Source organism: Simochromis diagramma, unplaced genomic scaffold (assembly GCF_900408965.1).
Source record: "Simochromis diagramma unplaced genomic scaffold, fSimDia1.1 OVJJ01000553.1, whole genome shotgun sequence".
In the NCBI taxonomy this organism is placed as follows: domain Eukaryota; kingdom Metazoa; phylum Chordata; class Actinopteri; order Cichliformes; family Cichlidae; genus Simochromis; species Simochromis diagramma.
Window position 1 is genome coordinate 4464804 of NW_024387095.1, and position 22545 is coordinate 4487348.

The following is a 22545-nucleotide window of genomic DNA, read 5'->3' on the forward strand; positions in this document are numbered from 1 at the left end:
AATATTTACTTCTAAAAATAATTTCATCTCCATATTGTATTAGACTAAAAAAAACTACATAAAGCCAAGTAAATAGTTCGTAATTTCGGGATTAAAGGTTTAGGGTGTGGTGCAGAGCTTTAACTGTCAGGTTTTTTTGTTCCTTAAAAGCCAGCGTTGGAGAAAATAGGATTTTCCCCGTTATTTTAACTACGTTGACTGATCGTGAAGCTTTTCGTACGTTCACTGGGAAAATTCCGAGCATTCTGGTAGCAAGCGAATGTGTCATAATTCATATCCGATGAGACCCCGCCCTGTCCACGGTGTGCCTCTGACCATTCGTAAGCAGTCTTTACAGTAGTGGTCGCGCCAGCTTCCATGGCGACCAGCTAGAAATGCGTTTTCTCATCTCCACCAGCCGGTAAGCTCCCGTTAGAGAGCTAACGGGCGTCCGATGTCATGGGAAGATGTAGCGTACTAATTCTTTAGAGCAATTGCGCTGTACATTAGTATGCTAAGCTAATGTTGAGCCGGTTACGTTTACCAGCCAGCAGTGACTAGGGCAAGCTAGCGGCTCTAAGCTAACTGCTAGCGTTTACCTGCGGGCTGCTGCTAACTACTCTACGCTGCTGTTGCAAGCTAACAGAATGGAAAGTGTGAAGGGAAACGAGTGTGGAGCGATTTCGTCTTCTTCGACACTGCAGGGAACACTTGATTCTAGCAGTGACAGTAACTCCGTGAAGCCAAGCGGATTATCGCCGCAGCACTCTGGAAAGAGACCATCTATCGGGGAGGATGACGGAGGAGGCGCAGAAGCGAAACTCTTCGGGAAGGGGCTTGCGGCCACCTCCCTTCTCCAGATTGCGATAAGGAACGGGATTTATCAAAGCCAAGTTGCCAACGCTATCGGTGGAGCGGCCAAAAACGCAACCATGTCTGTTGTGAAAACGGCCAACATTTACAGTCTGACATCGGTGAACAGTTCCACCTCGGTAAACTCTATGCTGAGCAGGAGGCGGCACAGGCACAAGAGGAATCTGTCTCTGGGGGCTCCGCCGACCACCGGTTCGACCGGAGCGTTCTCTGCGGAGGCGGCCAGCCCAGCTCCCTCATCCTCGCCGCTGAGTACCCTCAGTCTTGATCGAAAAACCTTCCTCCGACAGAAGCAGTCGAAGCAGCTTCAGGCCTCTGATAAAACATGGGTGAGATCGGACCTCCGGCGGGGTTGCATTCACGTTCACGACTGGCTCACGCCCTCCTACCCGCGACCAGTGCTGTGTACAGTGGACACTACTTCTAAAGAGGTAGCCTGTAAGCTCGAAGGAAGTAAAGCTGGGGCTGTGTTGAGAATTAACTGCAAACCTAGTGCTTTAAGTGACCTCAACGATCTTTGTAAAGATACTAATGGCCATGCTGATGACATGAAAAGTCTCAGTGACAGTGTGGATATTAAAAATCTCCAAAGTGAGGAGAATGAACTCACAAAAAATGTGGAACTGCCTTCTAACTTGCTACTTGATGACAAAACTGCTAGTAATTCTTCATCTGAGGTCTACCTGAATGACATTGGCGTGGATTTGAGTACTGGAGACTGTTATGGAGTCTACTCAGGCTCTGACATAGAGAGCAGCACCTGTGAGGACTTCAGTGCAGGGGGGCCAAGAAGCATGGAGCATGGGGACTCACTCAGCGATGGGTTGGGTTTGGGCACCGACTCTTCTGTGCTGAGCCCAAACTGTGACAGTGCTCCAGAGGGACCTGACCCATTTGAGAGCTCCTCTGATGAAACAGACCTCATCTCTTCTCCCTCACATTCAGCTATCTCTCTCTCAGACATCCCCAAGAATTCAAACCAATCCGCAAGACCAAATGTTGACACTGAAGCTGGGGCTGGTGACCACACAGATACACACATATTAATCAAACCTCCTTCTAAATGCTCCAGCAGCTCACAGGCTCGCCCTCTGACCAGCCAAGCTTCTGTCCAGCCTGAACAAGAGGTCCCTGGGGGGAGCAGAGGATGGCTTGAGCCCATCAATACAAGCCCAATGCCGGCCCTCTACATCCAGCTGCACGGTGGAGCTGTGAGGCGGCTTGGGGATGATGAAAGACCTCTGCAGATCTTAAATGAGTACCTCACTAATCTGGGGTTTGAAGATCCATGGCGAGTGCAGGAGGAGGGCATGAATCCTGAAATTGGCTGCCTGATCCGTTTCTACTTTGGTGAGCACTTTATTTTTAGTGAGAAGGAAAGGCATCTTCTCTCAGTAAAGACAACAGTTGTCCCAATTCTTATTAAAACATCCTGCAGTGTTAGATGTAAGAACACCACAAACTAATGCAAGCCACTTTAGTTGTGCTTGGCTTGTCTCTACACAGTCATTATTCTTCTGTTCTCACCATACCATGAGTGCTGTCATTATGTTTGGTCATTCAGACCGTTAAACAAGTGGATTCAATTGTCCCAGCAGCACAATAAGCTGTGTTGTGCGTGTAAACTGGGTAAGGCAGGGAGACACATCTGGAGGTAACAGGTGTACTCTTTCAGCAAAGACCAAATCCTGAGGCATTATAGAATCAGTTTGTCTTCTTCCCTCTTCCTCTTGTTGTTGTTGTTGTTGTTGTTGTTGTTGTTGTTATTGATAAAAGATCCTGTTTTGTCCACTGTCATGGTAAGAGGATGGAAAAACAGGGACTCTTATGGGATTAGCATTGCTGGATATTGTTTTTTGACCTCATTTTTGACCTCATCAGCAAAGGCTGCAAAATAAGAGTCGGGAGGAAATGATTGGACTTTGATATGTGCTAAAATTCCTTATATTTTAGCCCCCCCCCCCCCCTCCCAAAAAAGAATAAATAATTAAATAGACCATTACACATACCATTGCAACCCTCATAGACACACTCGTGACATGCTACAAAACTGGTTTCTCTGCACTCTGAAAATGCAGCTGGACAGATTCCCCTGCTCTTCATTCTCCTTTTGTCTCACAGTAGTAACATAACACTAAATAGAGTTGTGCAGCTGACAGTGAGGGCCCTTCTTTTAATTCAGGAGAGGACATTTTTGCTCTACGTTTTTTGTTTTTTTTGTTGTTTTGTTTTTTTGTTTGTTGTCCCGTATGTGTTTGCACAGCACGAGTTGGTTAATTCTGATGTCCCGAGCTGAGCCAAAGAAGCTTGACTCATCTGAAATCCCAGCAGCCAAATGCACATTGCCACGTTGTGCTGACTCTAAGAGAAAAGTGACCTTAGTGGAACTCAAATTTCACCTCCTCAGTGTTTCGGCTACCTCTGAGACAGTTGCAGCTGCAGGCTCCTCTTCAGCCTCAGACTGCAGCATCCAGAGGTCGCAGCTTTACTCTCCCAGACTTTACAGCCTTTTTTGTTTTTGAGTCTGAATGTCTGAGTGGCATTTCCAACTTGAAACTACAACTCTCATTCAGATTTGGCTAAAATTCAGCAACTTGACACGAGAGGTGGCTCAGGATGTCAGATGCTTTTTTTTTCTTTTTTTTTTTGGGGGGACACAAGCAAGAAAAAGTTGAGGTCTAGCATCAGTAGGGTGTGGCTGTTGCCTGCTTCATGAGAGACAGGATGTTCCCCATTCAGAGAACTAGACGGACGGAAAGGGCATGTATGTGTGTGTGTTAACAACCAACATCTTACCTCCTCCGCCTAGGAAAGGGTGGACACACACAATGCACATTCCTCAATGTTGTTTAGTGTAAACTGGGCTCTGTTCATTGTGTTCATGTTTATGTTAATTATATATTATTTTTTGGACTAGATACTGATCAATCTACCAATAATGACAACAATTTTACCAACCAATCATAAGGTTTGTTAGTTTAAACCCAACAGTTCACACAGATCTTTTTCTTCTAAAGCTGCAGGCTAATGAAATGAACTATAGTAACTCTTGGCTGTCTTCTTTTCAACATTCTGTTTCACTTTCAGAGAAACTCTTCTCCTTTATTAGGTTCTAGCTTATCTACATTTCAGTGCACCATTGGTGTCTGCAGAGTCAGACCTCACTGTTTCTGTTTGTAATGAGGAAATGTGCAGAATTTAGAAAAGGACATGTTAGTAGATCTTAATTATATGTCAGTCTCCTAAATGATTTCAAACACAAGTAGTGTTGAATGATATGTTAAAATAATATTAGCTATTTTAATTATTATTTTTAAAAACTTTTTTTTTTTTAAATATTCAAGACATGCTGCCTCCACCTTCTCTGGGATTTGCTCCTGTTTCATCTGATATTTAGCAGAAAACTGTTTGGTGTGTAAAGCAGCAAATTAAGTATATAATCTTTTTCCATTGAAAGCATAACGTATTTTACAATATATAATAAGAACATATGTTATAATATTAATATATAATGATTTGCAGATAGCAAATTAATTGAGTTTCCTCAGATTAGGTGTGTTGCCATGGCCAGCTTTGCATTTTGCACTACAAATGTCTGCGTCAGGTTTTGAAAAGTGTAATCACACCTGAGGTGGCGTTCAGCTTGCCATTATTGCACTGTTTTTGTTTGATTTCGCCACACTGCAGAAGTGACATCATGGTGTCACTCTCCATCAGATGGTACTGGTACTAAAATTTTGCTGCTAATTATGGTAGAGACGTAATTCAGTTGGTACCGTTAAAAAGTATAGAGTTTGGTAACCAACTGATGATGGATGATAAAATTTGATTTGAAAAAACTGATTGCTCCATCAGTTTAAATTGCAGATGATACAGTGACAGTGAAGTTCTGGATAACTTTTTCAGGGTTGTTGTTGTTGTTGTTGTTGTTGTTGTTATTTCTCTTTTTGTGAGATTCTGGTTTTAGCTTTCCAGGTGTGCTGATTTTCCTCCCTTTTTTTGGTATACTGTAATACAGGGGTCGGCAACCCTAGGCACGCGTGCCACAGTTGGCACGCGAAGGGTTAACTGATGGCACGACCATAGCTGGACTGGCCATCGGGCATACCGGGCATTTGCTCGGTGGGTGGGCCGATGATTTTATTTTTTTTTTGGTAACGGTATAAACAATGAAACGTGGTGGATTGGCCAGATGCTGGCCGGTGTGTAAAAATAACTCAGTTGTTTGGTGGTGGCTATCGCGGAGCTTCCACAGATTCAGTAACATTAGCAAGTGGTGGAGGCCAGCAGGTGGATGAAGGAGAGGGGAGGCAGGAGGATGAGAGACCCGAGGCAGCCGTCGGTCCGAGTGTCAGGTGAACTGAACTTCAGGTAAGAAGTTATGACCTGCAGTCTATCTGGGTCAGATATAAACCAAGTTTAGGTGTAGTTTATTTTCGTTGTGCTGACTTTTTACAGTCAGTTACAATAACTCATACTGCGTACTAGCTAGCATGACAGAGCTTCTATACGGCTGGGTCGGTGCTATGATGTTACTGATAGTGAACTTTATTTTATTCATAAGGTTAGTTAGTAGAGTTGCCAACCGTCCCGTAAAAAGACGAAATCGTCCCGCATTCAGAGAAATTATTACGTGTTTCGTGATGATCTGAGAAGGGACGCAGTTTGTCTAGGATGGACAAAGGTGGACACAAAGGTGGATTTATTCTGTCGTTACGCTGCACAGCTGCCTCTTCTCTCATTCTCTCCCCCTCTCTCTGCTGTTGCTACTTTAATCATGAAACTGATCAATGATCAGCTGATCGCCTTTTCTCTCCTGTTTGTTTATCGTCCACTTTGCGCCAGAAAGAAGAAACTGCTGGATGTCGCGCTAAACAGCAGCACGTTTAAGCTTGATCAGCTGTTGTTAGAATTTATTTAATATTAATTTCTAGTATCAGCTGATGTTTGCTGGAGCCACAGCTGTAAAACCTGCTGGTCATGATATCGGTTTGTATATCTGGTGAGAGGGAAACATGAAGATGAAACCAGGAGATGTCCTTACTGAATCATCAGAGCTGAACAGGTGATTGAGAAACAGGTTTACCTTTTAGGTCACATGAATGAGTTGAAGGGAAGTTATGAACTGTTTCTGAGAGACAAATAACACCAGGATCCTTTTCTATGTAGCTGACAGCTGGTAACTGTGCAGGGGTGGATCTAGCAAAGTTTTGCCAGGGGGCAAGGTTGGGCATTAACAGGGAGAGGGGGGCACAAAGAAATAATTTCTTATTCTCATTTAAAATGTCTGGCTGTTATTAAATAATTATCTGAAGCTTACAACCAAAGTTTTTATCTGACGTAAAATGTATAGAAATCATACATATACCAACAAGATTGTACATCACTATCACAACAGCGTTTGTTTTCATTCAAAGGCTTAATGGCTTTAATACCTGGTGGACGGTCTTTAGTCAAGCCGGGCTGTTTTTTTTTTTTTTTGTCCCAGCCCAGCCCTGGGCACGACACGCAGTGAATTAATCTGAGAAGGTGCATCAAAAAATAAATGGCCGCGCCAGCGGTGCACATCGCAAATCAGCTCGGATAGACACATTAGTTGTGCCTCTTCTTAATGACGGTATTAGCTAACAACCCAAATTACCAGATTCAACTTGTAATTGGCTAAAAATAACTTAGCCTACCGGTGAGAGGGACGTTGTTAGCTTTCCACATTCCAACACTTCAAAAGCTTCAGGAGCTTTCTGCTCAGCACAGCATCAGCACCACGGAAATACACGGATACATCCGTAAACTCGAGACACAATGCATTTTTGGGACTTTCAGGTGTGTGGACCAATGTTTGATTTTCTGAACAAACCAGAAATCTTTAATGAGCAGCTGGATTTGTCTCGCATTAACTGGCTGAGTTAATGCCAGTTAATGCAACATCGAAGCAGCTGGAATCCACAGCTGTGCGTGTTCATGGAGCTTGCATTTTCACCTGCTGGACATCACTACCTGACAAGTTTGACCTTCTTCAGAACATTGCAGAGGCCTTATTGACAGTATTTGGCTCTACATATCTGTGTGAGCAGATTTTCTCTCACATGAGTGTCCTCAGGTAGCCGTCTGAATGCTGGACACTCGGAGACCTATGTCTCTGAGTGGGAGACCAGAGATCACATAACATGTGTGTCTCTGTATTAACAGACATGTCATATTGGCTTAGTTTATTTTTCTTATCATTGTTGTGAGGAGACCATAAATAGCATTTGTATTTTCTGTTGTACAGTTCATTTGCTATTATGGAGTTCTTGTTATGGATAAAAGGTGTCTTTTTTGTTTCAAAATAGCTGATAACTATTCACTGATAGCTGCCAACATCTGCGAACAAATATAATTCTATAAAGTGGTTCTATATATTGTGTAACTCTTCATATAGCGCGTTATTAAATTGATTGCTAATGCAATCATATGGCACACTGACTTCTGAGGAAATTTTAAATGGCACTTGCCATCAGAAAGGTTGCCTGCCCCTGCTGTAATAGATACAAACCTCAGTGTTAGTGCTGATCATGGAAAGCATACAATTGGATACAACTGATATAGGATTTTTAAAATTGATGCCAGTGTTTGGTGATTTAAAAATCCAATATGAATATTGAGGTCTAAAGATGTAAATGATTTTCAAATGATTTGATAAAGAATATAATCTCCAGCAAGGGCAGGAGTCAGTGAGTAATTCATAAGATATATTTTACATGATGATACAGTGATTCTATGATATGTTAGAACACAATAAATCATGATGTGCGTGAAGCTGAATTGGAAAAAGTAGCCCAAACACTTAGTTTGCATGCTTGAATTAAGAGTCTAAAATAGGTTTAATAAAAAAATAAAAGATTCAGTTTAAGACTCTATATCTGACAGATTTAAATCCTTTGCACTTTACAGATTTCATTCAGTACCATTAAAGCACTGAGGTTCACTGAGGCATTACTGATGAGTCAGCTAGGGCCGGTGAAACCTAGGTGATGTTGTGTGTAAGTCACCGGAGGAGGCAGTAGGGAGGATGTAGGTGCTGGCATTGTAGGACGTTACATAACAAGGTAATCTGATTTCAGGCCTCTCAGTGGCTCAGACTCTTCATGTGTCTCCCTTTTTCTTATTCACTGGTAAGAGCAAATAAAGTAACTTTGAGTTTCCAAGAATTTAAAAACCCTGGACAATTTAGTCAGTGCTTTAAAAGACCTAGAATGTATTCTGGCTTATACTGGCAAAAGTCAGCTCCAATTCATTACTGAAGCTAATTTGTGTCAGCAAAGGGTTAATGTAACAAATGATGACTGAGTGACTGCTCTCTGCCAGCCCACAGGCTATTGAGCTACAGTTCTCTTACATAACCACGCAGCTCTCACTTTGTGAAAGAGAAGACCATTGAGAGAGAGTTGATTCACAAAATCCCATAGAGCAAACAACAACAAAAAAGACAGTAACCTCTATAATGCTGTTATGAAAAGTCTGTTTCTGTCATACTGTCTTCTTTCCCTCCACAGGTAAACCTCGTAGTGTGGGAGGTTCTGAGCGCGTGCAGCTGTCCGGGGTGTTTAACGTGCGGAAAGGGAAGCTGGCACTGCCCGTGAACCGCTGGTCAAAACGTCAGGTCACTCTGAGTGGAACCTGCCTCATTGTCTCGTCTGTGAAGCATGCTCACACTGGCAAGATGCACATCCTCCCTCTCATCGGAGGAAAGGTACTTTGTGAGACGTTTCATGTCTTTGACACACAACAAGCAAGTACTGTGGCTGGGAATCATTTTATCAGGGACAAAAATACTCTGTGGTTTAGACCAGAGGTCTTTTTGTTCCTGCTGCATCAGGATCTTCGTTCCTAGGTCTTCGTTCTAGCTTAACTGCAAGCCTTTGTTGAGATTTGGCCAGAGAGTAGTGTTTCCCACATAAAACATCTGTGCAGAACAGCAACATTAGCAATATGTTCTCAATCTTCTTTTGAAAGTTCAGTCACTGTTAAGCATCTCAGTCCCCGCCACTCTTGAATGTTTTTCCCGCATGGGCAAGCTGCTCAGGTCTCAGGTTGGGTTGGTTGTTGATGGTATTTGGCTCTCTTCAGTCTCTTGTCCTGTGATGAGACAGACTGCAACTCCACATCTCGTACTGTAGCAGCCTATGGCAGTTTTTGTTCTGCTCTGTAGAGCCGCTGCAAGGGTGGCCACGCTAATGTGGATTTGCAGTTGGTGTAGAGCTGGTTTCCTTACACAGAGCTCACCAGGACTACAAAGCAGAACAAGGACTACTGTGACAGCTGTAATTTAAGACAGTGAAGTTAGTCTGTCCGCTGATTTGGGAATTTACTGTAAAGGCTACATTATTACATTTATGAAACTGTAATGTACTGTACAAAAGTCTTGAGCCACCCTCATTTCTTTATATTTCACTTTCCAGGAGCCAGACTTTCTAGAAATTGCTTAAAGTGGTCTTGAACAATAGTTCACCAGGCTTTCTGAAAACCTTTTAAAGTTTTTTACTCTTTTTCAGTCTAGTCCTTGTACCTGACCATTTCATGAATTAATGATTTTTTTGTTGTTGTTGTTAAGGGAATTAACACTGACCTAATGAATCATTCAAGCTTAAAAAGTGTTTTCTACACATAATAGACAACTTGCCAAAGAAACAAGTTTATATTGCATCTTTAGGCATTAGTACTTGTTGCAAAAACACATCATTGGTTCCCATGTCTTCAATTGAATCTACAAAAAAAAAAATCCCATAGGTGTGACAAGTGTAAAAGGGTATTTTTTTTCAGCAGTAAGGTGATTCCTTAGTCTCAGTGGAAGAGTGGCTGTTAAGAAGGTATTTTAATGATGGAAACAGGGAGAAAATATCTTAAAAAATATAGACGGGAAATCAGTGGCAACAAGGTATGGAGTGACGAATCCATATTTGAATTTTTTGGTTTAAATTGGAGTTCAGGAGAGAGGTACAGTTACAGCCATATGTAAAACATGGTGGAGGCTCTGTCATGGTTTAGGGCTGCATTTAATTTGAATGATGAGAATGTCATTGGAGAGATAGATACTCAATAAATGTAATTTTTTTAATGCAGGTGGAGGAAGTGAGAAGACACAGCCACTGTCTGGCTTTCAGCTCAGCTGGTCCCCAGAGTCAGACCTACTACATCAGCTATGACTCCTACACAGAGTACCTCCGCTGGCAGAGGACAGCCTCAAAGGTACAAAGTGCAATTGTAGTCAGAGGCACATCTGAACATTTAAACAATATGAAACTGGATTTATGTGACTAGTAGACTATGTTTAAGCATTGCAGCTCATGCTTGTTGGTTCCAGAAATGCTCTATAATTCCAATTTCATTAATATATAGTGGCAGAATCTGGTTTAGAGATGTTACAGGTTAGGGTTAGCAGAGTGTTTCTGTGGGTCATACGGACCTATTTACACTTACATACCACCAAACAGTGATCACCATCTTGATCAACATGTGTCTCAGTTACATGCTCAAAGGACAGTTAAGCACGTGAATGAGAGGAGTCAAAGATGAATCTATGAACTCATTTGACAAATATGAGCATTAGCCTCATAGTTGACATACTTGTTGAGTGTTGTGTAAACAGGAAAAATAATTCCAGTAACACAAAACCGGTTTTGGTGTTGTACGAGCACCTTGCTTTCGTTTTTGAAAGGCTTTTGAATGTTTCCTTTAAATGGGACCGATTCTGCTTTTCATTATTTCCTGTCACACCATTGTTACTGTTACAATATCAGAATTTATTTAATGAGTTTAGTGTGTCTACGAGTAATCCATGTCATCTAATAATAATAATAATAATAATAATAATTTTGTTTATAAAGCGCTTTCAAACAAAGTGCTGTACAGCTATTTGAAAATGAAGACATAAATAAATAAAAGTGATACATACAAGTTAAAAACACAATAACAAGTTCAAAACATAATAAAAGTTAAAAGCGATAAAAATTTAAAAAACAAACAAAATGGCATAGAATCAAGACATGCAGGATAGGGTAAACAAGTGGGTCTTCAACTTAGCTTTAAAAACCTCCACAGAGCATGTCTGCCTAATATCTTGAGGGAGGTTGTTCCACAAAAATGGGGCACGAAAAGAAAAAGCACGCTCCCCAGTAGTCTTTTTTTTTTTCTGGCTCTAGGAACTTTTAAAAGGCCAGAATCCTGGGATGGGAAAGCACGGGATGGAACATAAAGGTGCAAAAGATCAGAGCGGTATGAAGGTGCCAAACCATTTAAAGCCTTGTAGGTGAGCAGCAGGACCTTATAATCTGCTCGAACCTGACAAGGTAGCCAATGAAAGGATTTCAGTACAGGGGTGCTCAAATTTTCCAGTTTTAGTTCAAATGCGAGCAACTGCATTTTGCACCATCTGTTAACCTAAATACTCACACAGTTTCATACAGTTTTGTTGTTGTTTTTTTCATTAGTAAATCTTTAGTAAATATTCAGTAAATATTCCTAATATGGTCATCTCAGGCACAAAGATGGTTGTAAGCACAGCAGCCCCACTCACTATTCAAACTTTCTGTTTATGAGGGGTAGCCGAGGGGTAGCCAATGGGAAGAAACTTAGCTGAAAAGCAGAGGAGCTAAAAGCGTGTGTTGAAAACAGAGGATTAAGGGCAGCACCAAGACCTATTATAATGAAAATAAGGATTATTGAAGACTTTGAGTGTATGTATGTTATGTAAAACTAGTTTAATAGAGTGAAAGAATAAAAATTGGTCTGAAATGAACTTAATGGATCCCGATTAAGGCTAGTTTGATGTGTCATGGAAGTAACTGCATGGCTGTTGTCATTACAAGGTATGGTATGGTCCTATTCCTCTCTCTCTCTCTCTCTCTCTCTCTGTCAGATCGCCTCTCAGAGGGTGAACTCGGTGGACCTGTCATGCTGCAGCCTGGAGGAGCTGCCTGCTCAGCTGTTTTACAGCCAGGACCTTACCCACCTCAACCTCAAAAACAACTTCATGTCCCCTCACAAAGGTGTTCCAGCACTCACCAGGTCAGTTTCTCACATCAGCTCTCCTGCACCACCGATTCTCAGAGTACGTCTCTCCCTGTGCGTTTAATGATATGGCACGGGGAGGATCTGGTAGTAAACATTTTGTGTAGTTACCTCTTTTTGTGTGTGCGTGTGTGTGCGCACGCGCGTGTGTGTGGTTTCGTGCATGGTTATCCATGGGTGGTGGAAGCATGTTGGTTTTTGGGTGTGTGTGAGTGATTAAAAGAGAGCTGCAGCAGTGATGAGAGATTTGACATCAGCTGTCTGGCCTCTCGGGTAGAGGGCTTCTCTGTGTTTTCCAGGTCAGATTAGGTGACGTCAGCTGCCGATGTCACGGTTTTATGAGGTTTAGCAGTCTTTCTCTGACTTTCTTTTATCTCTGGCTTCTTTTTTTTCACACTACCTTCATAACAAAATATTAAGTATAATGTCTTGCAAAATTGTCTTACACAGTTTTCTGGGTGTACAAACAAGCTTTTACAAAAGCTTGATTATGAGGTCTTGAAACCCGTTTAGTATCACGGAGGAAAAACTTTCCAGGTCATGAATATGAATTACATTTACTTCTTAATTACTTTTCAATTGGTTCATGATGGAAGTTTTCATCAGTTTCTCTTATTTATTTCTCGCTTCTGCTATCATGTACAGCAGAAGTGGGAAAGTGAGGTTTGGTGCTTTCATGAATCACAGAGAAAGCACCAAACTTTAAAGTTTGTTTACACAGTGAGATGCAAGATCTAACATATCAGCTGAACAGATAAAACACTATTAACTCGCACTGTAAACTCATCAGGAAAACACTAATAAAATTTGCCTCGCTCTTTAGTCCCTTGCTTTATTCCGTTATAGTTTTTTTGGAGGCTGTTTTTATTTTGAATAATTAAAAATAAAAAACGAAAAGCAGGTTTTGTTTTTATAACGTCAGTTAAAAAAGAAAGTCACTGACTAAAACTCAGAATAAGGTAATTGTATAATGCTTTACTCTCAGCAGGGAATCAAAAAGTTGTTTTCCCCAACTGTACTTTGCCATGGTAGTGTGCTGCTCCTGAGCTTGCTCTGTTTAAATAATGGATTGATCCATATAACACCACAAACTGACTGATTATCTGGAAATGCCCTTTCATTATTTCTAGAAAATCACATAGACCTTATTGTGCAGATAAAAGCATTTCTAGTTTTTAAAGATGTTCTCACTTTACGCTGAGCATCAAAGAGACATGTATTCTCAGCAACTTAGACTTGGTCCTTGTGTCATTTTGTTATCTTGGCAGCAATTTTAAAGACATTTGACCATTCTGTAAGCTTTGATTTGCGACGTAGAGCACGAAAACTTTTCACTTTGGATGAAAATGACAACGACAGGGGTTGCACATTGTTTTTGACATGTGCGTCTTTTCAGAATTGACAGTACTGCAGGTGTAGTCTAAAAAAGTGTTTAGTAATAGTTTTGTGCTAATGAGGACATCAGTATGAGACAGTACAATCTCTATTTTCTTAAGTTTTGGTACAAAATTTGCATAGATAAGTAAAAATGCCCTGATCCTCAAATATAGCTTACACTTCTAGCATAAACTGTCTGCAGATTGTCTTGTAAAGTGACCAGCGTTACGTTTTATGGTAAAGTGGGTAAGTAAAGTGACCAGCACTGACAAACCTATTATGTACAGTCAGAGATTAGCAGCATTCATCTGAACAGCCTCGTTTTCCTTTCTGTCTGTCTTTATTTTGGCTTCTTGCATCCATGCCTGTCAAGGCAACATGACATCAAAACCTGAAATTTGCCTGATGGCAACCTCTACACGTCATTGTTTTGGCACAAGCATATGCATATCATGCAGTGTTTTAAGGACTGTATCCTTGCTGTGATGGGCAGGTGAGTCTAACTAAGAAGAATGTGGGCCTGGATCAGCCTTTCACTCTGATTGCTCTGTGAACTGGATTAGGAGGAGAAGAGCGCAATGAATATAAACAATATACACAAGCTTCTTACCTGAAGCACAGGCTGCATTGTTCTGTTGAAAACTTGATACTTTGTGTCCTTGAACCTTTGTATTAGCTTCTTCTGTGCTGATTTTACTTTTTTAATCTGGCAGGTGTTATGTAAGTAATAGTTGTTCACTGTGTGTGTTTTTTGTGTTTTAAAGAAGGCCAGAGTCTTATTATAGCACAGAGATGAATATCTTTGTCTCTCTTTGTCTGGCCCTGTTCCTCTTGCCCTTCCCTCCTCTCTCACACACTCTTGCTGAATACTTCTCTCTTTCTCTCCCCTTTTCTTTAGGTTTTGTAAACTGAGAAGCCTTAGTCTGTCAAATAACGCTCTGTCTGAGTTTCCTCTGGCCCTGTGTGACATCACCTCCCTCACGGAGCTAAACCTGTCTGGAAATCGTCTCTCCTCCGTGCCTGCAGAAGTAGGAACAATGCACAAGTAAGTAAATGATGATCCAAGGTTTGCAGTTTCATAAGAATGAAGCCTAAAATGGGATGTGTCCTCACTGACCTGCATTTTGCTGACAGAGACATCAGTCTGGAGTTGTTGTTAGTACCATTACGGTACATCAGCGTTGATTAATCCATCTCTGTATTGAGCGAACAGCTGGCTGTGCACCAGACTTCTGTCGTAGAAATCTAGAGGTGTTGTCCAAGTGCCCATAGTACACAGTGACGCTAACAGTGTCTCTGTGTGATGTGGGAGCTTGGAGTTTCTGCGCATATGCTGGCTTTTTTTTTTTTTCTTTTGAAATTTTCTAGGAATTTCAAAAGGCAAAACACAATTTTTATGTCTAACTTGGAATCGGGGTGTTTATTTGGAAACGGTATTTTACTTTTAATGTAAAATACTCAGCTATGTTCCATAACTGAATATAAAGTAATATTTAAAAGTTCCAAATTAAGCTTGTTTATACTTACAGACAAGTCAGTACAAAAATGTCAGAGTCCTGTTTAGTGTCTGAAGTCTTTTCTTAACACTATATTTGTATAACATGTTTTTTACACACAGTATCTGTATTAATCACGACTAAATGCCCTTCCCTCTGTTTGGCTCTGGCCAGCCTGCAGACTCTTCTCCTGGACGGTAACCTTCTGAGTTCACTGCCTGTGGAGCTGGGCTCTCTGGAGGGCTTGACCTACCTCGGCTTATCCTTCAATTGTTTCAGCTGTGTGCCCCCTGTCCTAGAGAAACTTGGAGGGATGGAGAGACTCTGTCTGGCAGGGAACAAGCTCTCTGTCCTGGACTTGGCTGGCCTGCAGTGGCTGTCTGCTCGCTACATAGATCTCAGGTAAAAATGTCCGCGCAGTAGCTTACATTTTTAGAATTGCCAATGACAAATACTGCAGTTCTGCATGACTCCCCTTTTATGTTTGGTGGTCTTTGAAATGGCAACAAAGGCTTAATTTAGCCTTTTGAAGTACAAAATAAAGACAGAGACGGTGAAGGAAGGGAACCTGTCAGTTAATTATTTTGGTCAGTCGTACTACGAATGCCTAACAACTTCTTCTCAGGTTCTGAAATGTGAAACGGGTCAGAGGTTAAAGTGTTTGTTTCTTCTGGTCCTTTCTTCCCTCTTCCTTTACTTCCCCCTTCTCTGTTCCTCTCTGTGCTGTCTGCCTCGAACAGGCTGAACCAGCTTCAGAAGGCGACAGTGGCAGATGTGGAGCAGCTGGCCCACATTGTTCATCTGGACCTGAGGGATACAGGTCTAGACGAGCTGGATGTCAGCTCTCTCTGCAAGCTGGAGCTCCTCCGCTGTGACAGAAACACTCTTGCCCTCCTCAGAGTCTGTGGCCACGCCCTCAAGAGCCTGCATGCTGCACACAACAGTACGACCACTTAATTGTTTCTAGAGAGATATTAAATCCAGAAAGACGTTCGTGCCATAAAGAGTTGTGTTATGTTTTTAGAGCTGAAGCAGCTGGAGGTGCATCCTGTTCCAGAGAATCTGACTGTGCTGGATTTATCCTGGTATAAAAACTAAGAATACTTCACTGTCCTATTTACAATCTAGAAGAACAGAACATGTGCTTGTTGTAAGCTGGGTGCTGACTCTGTTTGTTTTCCTAAAGGAACAAGCTGGGATGTGTCCCCGACTGGGTGTGGGAGAGCAGCAGACTGGAAGTGCTGGACATCAGCCATAACTGTGTCACTGAGCTGCCTGTACGGTGAGCATCGCACAGACACATGATTCTTATGCTTTTCATGAAAGAACAGGTGGGGAAATGACAAAAATCAAAGTGAGGGAAAGCAGCTTGGATGTAACAGCTGATAATAATGCATCACTGGAACTTACTTGATCTTCAATGTGCCTGTGGTAAGGTTCTTAAAATATATTAAATTACATTTAAAAAGACTTAAGAACCAAACTTGCAAAAATTAAACTAAACTGAAGAGAAAGTTATTACTGAAAATAAAAACTAATGAAAAAATACAAAACTACATCTGTTTCAGGCAGTTCTTTTTTTTCAAATGGTGAAACTGTATGATATTGATTGATTGATTGTATGAGGGATATCACCTAACATTTTTAGCTACAATTTAAACGTGCCCCTTAAATGTATCACATACAATAATCATAAAGTTACTGTTTAGAAAGGAGGACAGCTAAAAGGATCCACTGACTACATGTGTCTGTGTCCGTGATTGTTACTTTGTTTAAAAAGTGGCTGTGCAGAATGAGGAGATTGTGGGTTGCAGTTTTCTGTAGAACTTTTCATCCAAACCACATGAGTGGCTAGAGCCTTTATCACAGGAAACCAAAGACATCAAAATGGTGCATTTAAATAAAATGCCTTGAGCTTTTCTGTGAGAACCAGTTTACATATTTGCCAATTGGAATTCTCAAAATTTGGAAGTTTTAAAAAAAAATTGCCAGCTCCAATTTTACACCTCTTCAGGGGCCTGTGTTAGGGTTAAAACATGTTTTTAAAGTTTCTAATTAGAATTATATTAGATTAGTTATTTTGCACTTATTTGTGATGATTGCAATTATGGGTAAATATGGCATTATCAGTGAATGTCTTCACACAGGTAGCAAAACAAATGTGTGTGTGTGCGCGCGCGCGTGCGTGTGTGCGTGTGTGTGCGCGCGTGCGTGTGTGCGTGTGTGTGCGCGCGTGCGTGTGTGCGTGTGTGTGCGCGTGTGTGGGGGTGTGTGTGTGTGTGTGTGTGTGTGTGTGTGTGTGCGCGCATGTGTGCGCACCTCTCCACATACAGAGTGGAGTAGGCAGCAGTCACAGTGTGAACATTGTGCTTTCAGCCATAATATGAGAACTGCTCATCAAGTCTGGCCTAAAATCACCACTTCATTTATTCAGACCTAGAGCAACACACCTGCCAAGTGTTAAGCAGATCTTATGAATAGTTGTGGAGATGGGTGAAAAACAGATGAACAGACAGATTTTCTTTCATTCGTATGATGTAATCCTGCATTCACAATCACAGTTATTTGGGTTCATTCATGCTTGATGATAGTTTTCAGCTACATGAATCTCAAGCATAGATTAATTGAATACAAAGTGAACTCATTGAACCTCCATGGGAAATCAGATGGTGCTCAGCATGGTGGTCCCACTAACAGATGTACAGCACACACACACTGAGTTGGCTGTGCTGTTTGTGTTTAGGCTGCTGTCCAGTGGGAGCCTGAGAAAGCTGCTGGCAGGCTGGAACGATGTGTGTCAGCTGGATGAGAGGCTGGAGCGATCACAGCTAGAAGTCCTGGACCTCCAACACAACCATCTAACTGAGCTCCCACACAACTTGTTCATCAAAGCGCAGAGGTGGACACATCTTTTTCTTCCCTCCTTTTGTTCTTTTCTTGTGTGTTTCTTCCCATCAGCATGTATCCGTTATTTATCTTGTACTAAATTTGTACCCTCTGTTGGAAATTCCTCCCAGCCTGCGATACCTAAATGTGTCGGCCAATAAGCTGGAGAACCTCCCTGCAGCCAGCCTATCAGAGGATGCCTTCAGCAGCCTACAAGAGCTCTACGTGACCAATAACAGCTTGACCGACAAGTGCATCTCTCTTCTGACTGGACACGGCCACCTCAGAGTGCTTCACCTCGCCTACAACCAGCTGCAAACCTTCACTGCCAGGTGAAATACTGCACCTGATATAAACTGAGCTTTAAAATGTGACCATAAAGGCTTCTTTACATCTGGACATGTTAGATTTAACTGTAGGGTTCCTTTATCATTTCAGCTCCACTATCCTCACTCACTCCACCTCTAACCACCAATTCCCACATTCCTTTGTTTTTACAAGGTGTTCTATTCCTAAGTAAATGGTACACATCCTTCATCATCCTGTATAAAATCTGAGCCTTGGTGCAGGTCATGATTACTCCTTTTTACCTCCACGTCCTGCAGTAAACTAGCTCAACTGGAGCAGCTGGAGGAGCTGGATTTGAGTGGCAACAGGCTGAGAGCGGTGCCCACGACCATTCTCAACTGTCAGCGCCTGCACACGCTCTCTGCCCACTCCAACTGTATCAGCGCCTTCCCTGAAGTCCTCCAGCTGCCTGAGATTAAGGTAAATCTTAACTTAACTCTTTTTCACCTAGTAATAGGGAGGTAGCTGTAGTGTACTAATGCCACTCACTGAATTAATGCTTACCTGCCAGAAGTATTATTTGAGAGGAGGAGGTAGCTGTGGTAATGCTAATGCTGGATAGATTATCCAGCGTTACAGAACAGAAACAAAGAGAAAATAAAAGAATTGCAAAAAGAAAATTGAATTTATGCAGTTTATAAAACAAATTGGAAAAAGATGATAAATTAGACAAAAACACTTAATTTAATCTGACTCGTGTGCACATGTCAGGACTGACACTGTGTTTCTCTTCAGTGTGTTGATCTGAGCTGCAATGAGTTGACTGAGGTGACTCTGCCAGAGATCCTTCCTTCAAAACTCCAGGAGCTCGACCTCACAGGAAATCCTCGACTCAGCCTCGACCACAAGAGCCTGGAACACCTGAAGTATGAATCACTCGCATAAACACACCACCACCTGAGCTTGGGAATAAAAGAGCAACTGCCTGACCTGTCCTGTTCTCCCTCTCTCTGTAGTAATATCCGATGTCTGAGGGTGGATCCTTCACCTTCAGCTCCTTGTGTGAGTGAGAGCCAAGGAGTCCCTGCAGTCTGGAGTCATGGCTACACGGAGGCCTCTGGAGTGAAAAACAAGTCAGTCTTTCTTTGATGCTTCAGCCTTTTTTTGTTTTGTTTTTTATGCCCCATCTCTGGCTTTGTGTCATTGTTCTTGTTCTAAACTGCCTCCTTCTTGCTGTTCTCAGGTTGTGTGTGGCTGCTCTGGCTCTGGACAGCTTCTGCGGCATTCATGAAGCTCTGTATGGAGTTTTTGATGGAGACAGGAATGTCGAGGTGCCTTATCTGCTGCAGTGCACCATGGGAGATGTGCTCGCAGAGGAACTTCAGAGGGGCCAGAGGCAAGAGGACTACATCAACAACACTTTCCTCACCATGCAAAGGTAAACACTGACCTCCAAACGACGTGTGATTTGGAAGGAAAACAGCCTCACCTCACTCAGGATGTTGTGTGCCCATCTCCTGCAGGAAACTGGGCACAGCAGGCCAGAGGATGGGCGGGTCAGCAGCTCTGTGTCACATCAGACATTACCCGGTAGCGTCCAGTGAGCATGGTGGCTGCTTCACTCTGAAAGCCGCCAACGTTGGCAGGTGCCAGGCTGTTTTGTGCCGAGATGGCAAAGCTATGCAACTTTCACACATCCACACTGTCAAAGACGAGGCCGAGTACCAGAGGGTTCGGCAGCATAACGCTATTATCACTGAGGTAACGACACGTTTCATATGCTGCACAAAGTGCTGAAACAAGTCCATTTATCGACACCTGTGATTCTCACTTCCAGCTCCATATTTGTATTTTTGGACTCTAATAGAGTTGTTTTGCATATTTGAAACTTTAGCCATGGTTAATATGAACAGCCAGAATTTGCATGCTTATAGTATATAAATGGATAATAGAAAATAAGAAAAAAAAGCAGATTTTGGCCATTTAATGGAGCTAAATATTGTCTGGCTTAAGCTGTTCTCTGTCTTAAACCACACCAGTTTTTGGACTACTGATGGGGCGAATCTATTCACAGACTGTTTTGTAATGTTTTTTAAAATAACTGACAGTAAACTGTATTCAATTCATTTAGTTTGGTGAGACCAACAATATAAAGCACACAAATACTGAATCTAAACAGACAAAAAGAAAAATTAACATTGGAACAAGAGAATATTGGTTTTGTTTGACAGCTTGTTACTGAAACAGTCAGCAGTCCGTTTTCAACCCTACAAAACCATAAATAAATGTCATTATTGTCGAGTTTTTTCCGGGGGGAAAATACAAACGCTTCTGTTTGTCCTTTTCCTCCCTGCAGGATAACAAAGTGAGCGGTGTAACAGACTCCACCAGGATTATGGGTTACTCCTTCCTCTGCCCATCAGTGACACCTCACCCCCATGTTTCCACGGTGGCGCTTACCCCGCAGGACGAGTTTTTTCTCCTGGGCAGCCGGAGACTGTGGGACATGTTGTCGCCCAGCGAGGCGGTGGAGGTGGTAAGGAACTTACCAGATGCTCTGGCTGCTGCAAAGAAGCTGGTGACTCTGGCTCAGAGCTACGGCTGCTCTGATAGCCTCAGTGCCGTCGTTGTGAAGCTCAGCATCACTGAAGAATGCTGCTGCTTCTGCGAGCCGCCGCCGCCACCACCCAGCCCTGGCCCGGCAACTCAGCCCGGTTTACATCCTTATTCGGGAAGCAGTGATGGCAGCATTCCGCTGCCACAGCCGCCGCCCACCTCCTCAGCAACAGTGAGTGAGTTGAGCAGCGAGTTCAGCACATCTGAGATGAGCAGCGAGGTGGGATCAACGGCGTCCTCGGAGGAACCGCTGACGCAGGCTGAACCCCCAACCTCTCACCCGAACCTCCTGGGGCGAGCTGGCACGCACAGGCCCGCCTGTAGGGGGAGCAGCTTCCACAGGCAGTTCTCTGGAGCACTGTCTGATAACGGGCTTGACAGCGAGGACGAGGAGCCCATCGCTGGTGTCTTCTCCAACGGTAGCCGTGTGGAGGTGGAAGCTGACGTCCACTGTCTCTTACGACACAACTGTGCTCAGTCTCAGCAAAGCACAGACAGCCCTCCCCCTGTCACGCTGCAGAGTGAGTCTTTGCCTCTGGCCTTCCCTTCCCCATCTGCCTCCCCCGTCCCGCCCTCCTCTCCCTACCTCGGTGGGGAGGCTCGGTCAGGAACTCTGGGCCGGAAGGCTCGAGGTAATGGCTCTGTGGCCTGTCAAGGCAGGAACCAGGACCTCATTGAGGAGGCTGCCGATGCTCCTGTCAAGAAGCAGGGGGGCTACTTCAACGCCCCTGCCCAGCCAGACCCCGATGATCAGCTCATCATTCCCCCGGAGCTGGAAGAAGAAGTCCGGCAGATCATCCAGCAACAGCAACAGCAGCTACAGACACACAGCCAGCAAGCACACAACTACCAGAATCCTGCAGACTACTTCCTCACACCCCTCTGACAGCTGCTCTTCACAACTGGAGTCAGTCTGTTTCACACAAGACCACAGAGTCTCTGTGAACGAGCTCAGCATTAAGTTCACTCCAAGACCTCAGAATACTCTGACCCGGCTTTGACACTGTTTCCTTACAGCTTTTGTTTTGTTTACTTCACCTTGAAACCAATGAAACTTTTCTAACACTCATGTTGATGAAATGTTCACCTGTAAATTCATTTGTTTCACATCTTTGATTTGAAGCACTTTGCTTTGTGTTAGCCTCATTGATTTTATGTTCACTGGTACTTAGAGTCGGACCTGTCTGTTTTTGTCTTAGAGCAGACTGTTTCTCTCCTTGCTCGCCATGGCTGATGGCCTTACAGTTACTGGGGTTAGCAAAACGGTTGGACTAACTCCCTTAGGAGTTGAATACTTTTAAGTGACCTCGTCACTAAAGCGTGCTAATGTTCTCTGAGAGAAAAGATGATTATTTGTGAAGGCTGATATTCCAGATGTTTGTTTTTCGGGGTGTGCAGAGTCTAGTGGTGCTGCAGTGGCTACATGCTGATCAGTGGTTGACAGCTTAATGAATGTTCTCAAAACAGTGTTACAGTTTTCAGCAAACCGCACAAGAGAGCTACTTTTGCTATATAATAAAGTTTTCAGATAACCAAAACATGTCGGACTTGGGTTTAACTGTTAAAATCTTGCTCATTCAGAACCATCCACACAGTGTCACTTTTATGTTTTTATGTAATAAGATTAAAACACATCTGCTTCTCGAACTTACGGTTGTCACCTGCATACAGTCCACACATGCTCACTCATTTCTTTTAATTAATTTAACGTGTGTATGTGTATAGCTGCACTGAGAAGGTGAAATGATTGTATTTCCAGAATTCAACTTGTAGTGCATTTCTTCTACAAGCCTTATTCACCTAATTTCTCTCTCTCACACAAACACACACACACACACACACACACACACACACACACACACACACACACACACACTTACAATTAGGGCAGGCCAATATGGCCAAAAATATTTATCATGATATATATTTGAAAATTTGCGATAACGATATAACTGACGACATTGACGCGAGGCAAAATACT

At 42.7% G+C, this 22545-nt stretch overlaps 1 protein-coding gene across 1 annotated transcript; it reads left to right on the forward strand.

The window, feature by feature from the left end:
- Positions 1 to 266: 266 nt before the first annotated feature.
- Positions 267 to 22104, forward strand: LOC120742816 (PH domain leucine-rich repeat protein phosphatase 1-like). The gene is made up of 17 exons (XM_040046251.1): positions 267 to 2202; positions 8388 to 8584; positions 9955 to 10080; positions 11750 to 11898; positions 14177 to 14323; positions 14949 to 15176; positions 15515 to 15717; positions 15799 to 15859; positions 15961 to 16056; positions 17518 to 17673; positions 17792 to 17992; positions 18266 to 18428; positions 18744 to 18874; positions 18965 to 19081; positions 19192 to 19386; positions 19472 to 19709; positions 20305 to 22104. The coding sequence occupies exons 1-17, from the start codon at positions 627 to 629 to the stop codon at positions 21448 to 21450; spliced, it is 5130 nt and encodes a 1709-aa protein (XP_039902185.1). The 5' UTR covers positions 267 to 626; the 3' UTR covers positions 21451 to 22104.
- The last annotated feature ends 441 nt before the right edge of the window (positions 22105 to 22545 follow it).

Coding starts and splice junctions, on each gene's coding strand:
- LOC120742816 (XM_040046251.1), top strand. CDS start 627: ATGGAAAGTGTGAAGGGAAACGAGTGTGGAGCGATTTCGTCTTCTTCG. Junction 2,203..8,387: donor CCTGATCCGTTTCTACTTTG/GTGAGCACTTTA, acceptor TTCCCTCCACAG/GTAAACCTCGTAGTGTGGGA. Junction 18,429..18,743: donor TCCAGCTGCCTGAGATTAAG/GTAAATCTTAAC, acceptor GTTTCTCTTCAG/TGTGTTGATCTGAGCTGCAA.